Genomic DNA, 8564 nt, shown 5'->3' with positions numbered 1-8564 from the left:
TGCATCCGGTGTGGCTTCCTCTACATCGGGGAAACCAAGCGGAGGCTTGGGGACTGCTTTGCAGAACACCTACGCTCGGTTCGCAATAAACAACTGCACCTCCCAGTCGCGAACCATTTCAACTCCCCCTCCCATTCCTCAGACGACATGTCCATCCTGGGCCTCCTGCAGTGCCACAACGATGCCACCCGAAGGCTGCAGGAACAGCAACTCATATTCCGCTTGGGAACCCTGCAGCCCAATGGTATCAATGTGGATTTCACAAGCTTCAAAATCTCTCCTCCCCCTACCGCATCCCAAAACCAGTCCAGCTCATCCCTGCCTCCCTAACCTGTTCTTCCTCCCACCTATCCCCTCCTCCCACCTCCAGCCGCACCTCCATCCCCTACCGACTAACCTCATCCCGCCCCCTTGACCTGTCCGTCCTCCCTGGACTGACTTATCCCCTCCCTAACTCCCCACCTACACTCACCTTTACTGGCCCCATCCCCGCCTCTTCGACCTGTTTGTTTCCTCTCCTCTACCCATCTTCTATCCGCCTCCCACTCTCTCCCTATTTATTTCAGAACCCCCTTCCCCTCCCCCTTTTCTGATGAAGGGTCTCGGCCCGAAACGTCAGCCTCTCTGCTCCTATGATGCTGCTTGGCCTGCTGTGTTCATCCAGCCCTGCACCTTGTTGTCTCAACAAAATCCATATTGAGATTCTGTAGCCCATTTGTAAGGAGGAGAGGTAAAGAAAGAGAAACATTGGCATCAGCAGTGTTCCAATTCTAATTGGCATTTCCCAGGTTGCAGATGACTGGTTAACTGGAATATTTAGAATCCTTTTCCAAAGTGGCTGTTAACCAGTCAATTTCCCTTTTAATGTTACAGAAAGGGTCAAGGGCAAGTGTGATTTACCTGTCAAGCAATTGGACTGCAGCATGAGTCAATCTGTGCTGCCACTTAGAAGGTGGAAGGTAGGAGGGAAAAGTAGAGAACAGTTAAGCAGAAGTAACAAGCAGGGTTAGAAGGGAGAGAAGGTTTGGAAAGAGGAGAAAGGAAAAGGAAACAACTTCGATTTATGTAGTTCCTTTGACTTCAGAAGTAGACTGAGTAGTAGTACATTACAACCTTCTGAAGTCCAGTCACTTCAACTGTCAGAATTACAGCAAGCAGTTAACACAATGTCCTACAAATTGCAGTGTGACGATTGATGATGAATGTTGGCCAGGGCACCAAGAAAAGTTTTCCTGTCCCTTTTTAAAACGTTTCTGCAGCTATTTGATAGCGTAGTTATTTCATTTGGTGGTGGTGCTTCTGGCAGTGCAGCTCTCCTTTGGTACTGCCCAGTAGTATCAACTGGATTATATGTCCATCTTTTGTCTCAAGTAAGAGATTTATCCACAAAGCCACAGCTGATACCAAATGACAGAATGAAATGATATCTTAGCATGTGGAACACTCATAATTGCTGTTTTTTAGAGCCAGTAACACAACAAGCCAAACCAGGAGTAGGGAGGATGGTTCACTTAAAGTATGAGATCACATTAAAGAAGAAAACTGACAAACCTGTTGATGTTTTGTATCGTCTCCCAACTTTGATCAACCGTCAGGTGCAAGAATAATTTTCTCTGCCGTTGTCCTTAAAACCAGCTTTGTTGTGTAGAAGATATTGGCATTACCAAATCATGGACAACAATTGAGTCTCTTGTTCAGGAGAGTGGTAGGGTACTAACAGTTGGACTGAAATGTATAAGACAGGTGGTAAGTACGTATGGGACAGAAGACTGTGCCAGGTTTGAATAGCTGATATTATGTCATTGCTGAGTAATGATAGCTGACTAGGGATGGCTGGGTGATACTCAGTGGGAGCTGTGCAGTTGACTGATGATGGGTGGCAATACAAAAATCTAAGCAAGCCTTCAGTAAAACCTTGAATTTATGTCATTGTCAGCCTTGTTAAAGGATGAAGTAGCATTTTCACGAAGACGAAGTTGCTGGAAAAACTCTGCAGGCCTGGCAGCATCTGTGAAGGAAAAAACAGTTAACGTTTCAGGTCCAGTGACCCTTGTGCAGAACTGGGGAACTGTTTCGAGGAAGGGTCACTGGACCCAAAACATTAACTTTTTTTGTTTTCCTTCACAGATGCTTGCCAGACTTGCTGAGCTTTTCCAGTAGCTTTGTTTTTGTTCCTGATTTATAGCATCTGCAGTTCTTTAGGTTTTTAACAGGTCTTTGAATTTAGCCAATTAATTTAAACTAGGCCTTAGACACCAAAGCCCAATTAAATTTAAATCTGAGGTAACAAGGTGTAGAGCTGGATGAACACAGCAGGCTACGCAGCATCAGAGGAGCAGGAAAGCTGACATTCCGGGCCTAGACCCTATAACGTCAGCTTTCCTGCTCCTCTGATGCTGCTTGGCCTGCTGTGTTCATCCAGCTCTACACCTTGTTATCTCAGATTCTCCAGCATCTGCAGTTCCTACTATCTCTAAATTTAAATCTGATGGTTTTTGACAACCTTGGACCAATCCTATTGTAAGAAATAGGACACTTGGGCTTCTGAGACTCCATTTAGTGGGTGCCTGAAACTACAGGCATGTCGGAGTACCCGTGATGATCAGTAGCTGTTCGTTTAATAATGGGGAAGTCCTGTTGCGATGCTTGTTGGAGAAGGAGACATTGTGTAAGTTTCTAATTCTGAATGGTGTCGTCTAAAGTACGTAACAAGCCTTATTTGAGTTTAATTTAAATTTGAGGTTTATTTGAAGAAAAATAAAGGTTTATTGAAAAATGCTGTTCATTAGAGATGTGGTGTAATTTTGTTAAATCTTTATTGTTGATGCTGTTTAACAGCTGAAGTTGTTGGATTTGCAAACACTAAAAACAGACTCTTCTGCTTTCAGTTCAGTCTAGACTTCATCAAGGTCAGTATGGGAGGTAAGTCGATTCAATTAATGTCTAAAACTGCAAATCAATGAACTGTAAAACTTGAGGCCAAACGTACAGCCTCCATCAATTTGAGAAGGAAATAGTTTGAATGGGGGAAAAGTTGTTTAAAACTACTTTCTTTTATTTAAAAAAAACACCTTTTTTTGGAGATTTTTTTTAAAGTTTTAACCTCCATCTTGGGGTTGATGTTTCTTGACATCCACAAAGACTGCAGAGGAAAGAAACCTAACAGTTTTACTCCAGCATCAAACTAGTAAACCAATTCTCCAAATCCAACTTCTCAAATAATTAAACCTATATCCTAGAGTTTGCTGGCGAAGGAAAAATTTATTTTATTCCTGAAGTAAATTGTGCAGAATCCTGACCTAATGAATCAAAATATACATGTGCATTTTTGTAATGATTACTGCACAATGAAAACTCTAATTTTCATTTGCCATTTGGTGATTTGTTTTCTTTCTACTCTGCTAATCTTGTTCTTGTATAGCATTTTGCTGCTTTTTTTCATGTTAATCTATATGGATACCACGAAGAATTACCAACATTATTTTGTTTGGAACAATTTTATAATTAACTAAGTTGTAAATTAATTTATGTTCGTAACCTTTTTGAAAAATTTGTTCTCCAGCTGATTTGACAAAGTTATTAACTTGTAGCTTTACAAAGTCTTTTTCTGTAAGTTCCTCGGTTGAGCTGTGTATCAGCTAAGTTGTCGTGTTCTCTGTACACCTACTTATATTGTAAATTGATATCAGCAGCAAGATTCAAGAATCCATATCCTCCTGTAGCTTATTTACATTAACAAGAACAGTGCGTACCCAACTGTCAACCAAACCGCTAAAAAGTTACAATTCTGAATTGCTATGTTGGAGGCCAATCAAATGAGAAGCAGTTTTAGATCACTTAAAGTAGCAGTGAGCTTCCTTATATTTGGAATGTAGTTTGAATTTCTTCCTTGTTGAATTAATTCTCTACCCATTTGTTGGTAGTTTCTTTATTAAAACTAAAATCAAATCAGTAATAATAAAATTTTGTTTCATGTACAAAAAGTGAAGAGAAGGCTGTAATATAAATGTCCTTCCTTTGCAGTACCTAATGAGTCATCCCAGGAGGTAGTTTTCAAAGCCTCAGAATTCACTATGTGTGAATGGTGTGGTTCACGTGTGTTACCGGTACTTTTTCTGCAAATGACACCTGCTGCTTGCCACAATATACGATCGTCCCTCAAAATGAGCAAAGAAAAGAGCTGGTTTGATTCTCAGGGGACCAGTAAGTATAATCCATTGCAGGAACAAAGTTAAATTCATAAACACATATAAGCTACTTGATCTTTTATATGAATATCACTGTACTTAAGTGCTACGTGTCCCTGTATGCTTAATAATTCAGCCATTACCACTGGTTGCTGACCTAACTTTGACTTCTGATTCTCTAAATTTGTCACTTTATATTCACATTCCCATCCACCTCCATGACCTTCCTGTCACCCCATTTTTGTGACCTAAAATGCTAGGATATTTGGTCTGTAATTCTGAACTCTCATTTATCCCCAGTTATTATTTCTACGCCTTTGGTGTTTGTGCCATCAGCTGCCTGGATCTTAAACTCTTGGATTATATTCCTAAATCTCTTTCATTGCTCTTTCCCACTTTTCCCATTCAAATGAGCTTAAAACCTGCCACTTTGAATGTTTTTCTCACCCGCTCTAATATCTTCCAGTGGGGCTTAATGTCAAATTTTGTTTGGCAAAATTTCTACGAAATGCTTTGGAACATTTCACTGCATTAATGTTGGTCCATAAGTACAGGTTGTTTTTATTGAACTAAGGCAGCTAGCACTATTTTCTTAAGTGAAGGATTATAGGCACTTTGTGGAGATAGAATACCCTCCTCCTTACGTTGCTCTTCATGGCTCTAAGTATATTAATTTAAAAACCTGATCTCTTCACAGAATGATAATGTTGGAACACAGAAGAATATGGCCCCCTATGTCCATCTGACTCTCTTGAAAGAGTTTATCAATTAATCATAATCCTTGCCCTTTAATTCTACTGTTTCAAATTTTACTATTTCATTCATTTCTCCATGTTCATTCTAAAATATGATGATTTTATCCAATCCACTTTAGCACAATCACATTTCCAATTAGTAAAATTGGCCCTTTCCAATTAAACACTGATTCTTAGTTTATCTTTGTCTTTTTCAACAAATACAGTGAATACAACTGAGTTGTGGTCAGGAATGTGCAAATATTAGGTTTGCTGAATACTGGCTAACAAAAAAATGTTGACATGAAACAACTTCAGGAAATCTGTGCCCTCTGTACCAGTAACAATTATTTTAAATTAGAACAGTTAAAACGCCCTGCTATTATGCCCTATTGTTTCTGCACTACTCAGAGGTTTGTCCACATGGTTCTCTTCCTCTGTCTGGAGTTCTGTGGTATACTGCACAATGCTTGATTATCCCTCTTCTGTTCCTCATTTCAACTTTTCTTGATCATGCTTTAACATATTATCGCTCTTCCTGGCTGTGATTTTTTTTTTAAACTAATGTTGTGACCTCCCTGACAGATGAACATTCAATGGGGCTGAGCTGTCCTAATATTTCTCCATTGAATAGATGAACATTTATATTTAGAACTAAGTTGAAGAACAATTGATTGATCAAATTTAAATGAAACTTGGCATAACTTAAATTTTTCCCTGTGTCTTATCCTTCCATCCTTCCTGTTGTGTGATGTTCTCCTCCGCTGCATTTACTGTGCCAGTTTCTCAAATCCGTCCATTTTAATAATTTCTCTCTCATTACCCTTCAGTTCCATTTTAATATCATGAAAACTTCAATCAAATTGCCCTTTTGACATTGTAAATTCAAGTGAGTGCAGCCCTAATTTGCTTAATCTCTTGCAAATGAACCCTTGGAGTCTCGGTATCATTCTATGAATGTAAAGTTTACCCCCTCCAAGGCCAGTGCTTCCTTCCTATGATGTAGTGCTCTGAACTGAATGCAGTATTCCAGTTGAGGTGGGATTTCAAATCTGTTGTATTCTAGTCCTGTATAGCTGAAGATCATGCACTACTTTTGATTATTTTCTATACCTGTTCATGATATGTTAATGATCTATGTAAATGGACTCTTAAGTCACCTTGGACCTTTACTGCTTCTCAGTTTTCAATGTTTAGAAAATATACTGACTTAACCTCTACAGATCCAAAGTGAATGACATTTACGTGCATTGAAATCCACTGTTTTCCACGTTCACTAAATCCATTGTCTGTTATTTTTATTTTACGCTTCGCTGTAAAATCTCACAATATAACCTTTCTTTCTATCATCAGCAAAGCTTGGTTAGTGTTTTTCCCTCATGTCATTCAAGTTATTAATAAATACAGAAAATAATTGAGGCTGCAACACCGCTTGTTGCATTTTTCTACTTGTCACATCTGGCCCTTGCCCACTCTCTCTATCATCTGCTTCTCAGCCAGTTTCCTAACCATGTCACTAATTTGCCTTCAGAACCTAAGCTCTTGAGGGACTTCAGCAAATGTCTTCTGGAGGTCTATGTAAAAACCATCAGTATGCATTTCCCTCTCCATTATTTATAACTTTTTAAAAAAAAAAAAAAATTCACTTTCATCAAGATTGACCTTGCCTCTAAAAGTCTATAATGACACTCGCGATCTACTTTCCCTCGTGCTTCTACCAAGTGTGTTGATGCAAACTCCAGTAAAGATGCTGTACAAATACCAGTTGTTTTGTCCTACCAATGTTTAACTTCTCGTCATCAATAGACCCCCAGTGTAGCAATTTATCATGTACTTGTTGAAAATTATCCATTGCATTTATTTCATAATACAACATTGATAATGCAGAAAATAGCTGGCACTTAACACCAATGTAACTTTTTTCCAGGGATATGTATATTGACCAAGATTTATATGTTGTATTTTGCAGCTACTGATGAACGGTACATTGTTCTGATTTTTGAAGCTGTTCCGGATCCTCAAGCAGCTGATATTTTGGAAAGGATTTTAACTGAAATTGGCAAAAGGAACAGTATACTAAACTTCTTTGCCACCATTTCTTTTCTTGAAGCAAACAGTAGGCTTCTTCTTTTTACACAGACCCTAGAAGAACATCATCCAGGAAATCTGTTGGTTAAAGAGAGCGGGGTAAGCATGTCACAGTATTTCTGTGGTTCATTTCCACCGATTGAAATTGTCTTATGGATGTTTAGGTGCAAACAAATGGCAATGTAATGTGAAATAATAAACCTTGGTTCTTCAATTCCTCTTATGTCAAGACTTCTTTTTTGCCCTGGTAGGATAAACCATAAAAACATCTGCCAGAGGTAGCTGTCTCTCTCTTTTTTGAAGTTTCTTTTGGCATTTCCAGGTGTTACAGTCTATCAATCCCACATGTATGTTTTGCCAGTCAACTACTGAATTTACATCTGCAGTCACTTTGCCTTGGTATCACTTCTCTTTCAAAAATATGTTTTGGAATCAAGGGCTTAAAAACACCTGTAGTATTTTGGGGTTCTGACTCATCAGTGTAACACTCTACAATCTGGGGTGTGCATTTAGTGCAGACTCACTGACTTATTGTGCCTTCTTGTGAAATTTTAAAAGTAGATTGAAGCATTGTGCAGGTTTCAATCAGGTATCTGAAAACTAGAGCTTCTGCGTCATAAGAAATGTTAGCAATGTACATATAGAGGAATATATAAATAAGGGGTGACGTGGTGGCTCAGTGGTTAACACTGCTGCCTCACTGTGCCATGAACCTGGGTTTGATTCCAGCCTTGTCTGTATTGAGTATGCACATTCTGCTCGTGTCCGTGTGGGTTTCTTCTAGGCGCTCTGGTTTCCTCCCACAGTCCAAAGATATGTAGGTTCGGTGGATCAGCCATGTTAAATTGCCCATTAGTGTCCAGGGATGTGCAGGCTAGGTGGATTAGGCATGATAAATGGAGGTTACGAGGATAGGGTTGGAGGGTCTGGGTCTAGGTGGGATGCTGTTCAAAGGGTCGGTGTGAACTTGATGAGCTGAATGGCCTGCTTCCACACTAGGGGTTCTATGAAGTACGGAGATTCGAAAGTGCTTACAGCTAATTCAGTACTTTTGAAGTGGATTGTAAAAACCTTTGCTTAATTTTTATTTTCTTATTTTCTTTTAATTTTGGTTTGGAGCTTTAAACTGGAAACTAAGCTAATCATTACTTTTGAACTGGTGCTAGCAATTAAAGTTAAAAGAACAGATCAAACAAGGTTTTTATTTGTTCGTGAGTCCATGCCTGGTTCCTGATCAAACGGTTCTGTAGATGCTTTTGTTGCTGGAGAAGAGCATTATATTTAAACATAGCAGACGTTGGCTAGTAATGAGGTCAATACCAGGGAATTAGATCCAGTAAGTCTGGAAAAGACATTTCTGCTCCAGCACATTGCAGATACTGAATGGTAACTGGGGCCTCTTGGCATAGACTTTCAGTCTCTCGGGGAGTATTCAGAGTTTGATTTAGGTTTTGGACCATTTTCTCCACCACCACCACCACCACCACCGCCCTCCCCCCCCCCCCCCCCCCCCCCCCCCCCCCCACCCCGAACACGCAGCCCCCCTCGCCTACAC

At 39.7% G+C, this 8564-nt stretch overlaps 1 protein-coding gene across 1 annotated transcript in view; it reads left to right on the top strand.

The window, feature by feature from the left end:
• Positions 1-2598: 2598 nt before the first annotated feature.
• The window catches only part of LOC125483988 (sentrin-specific protease 6-like), a 9756-nt gene continuing 3790 nt past the window's right edge, over positions 2599-8564 (top strand). The window contains exons 1-4 of the mRNA XM_048600955.1: positions 2599-2668; positions 2839-2922; positions 4024-4203; positions 6891-7108. Of these exons, the coding sequence (XP_048456912.1) occupies positions 2599-2668; positions 2839-2922; positions 4024-4203; positions 6891-7108 (552 nt within the window). The remainder of the gene's footprint in view (positions 2669-2838; positions 2923-4023; positions 4204-6890; positions 7109-8564) is intronic.

This window comes from Rhincodon typus, chromosome 9 (assembly GCF_021869965.1).
Source record: "Rhincodon typus isolate 14 chromosome 9, sRhiTyp1.1, whole genome shotgun sequence".
Lineage (NCBI taxonomy): Eukaryota > Metazoa > Chordata > Chondrichthyes > Orectolobiformes > Rhincodontidae > Rhincodon > Rhincodon typus.
The sequence above is the reverse complement of the archived record's forward strand: the minus strand, read 5'-3'. Positions and strand labels throughout refer to the sequence as shown.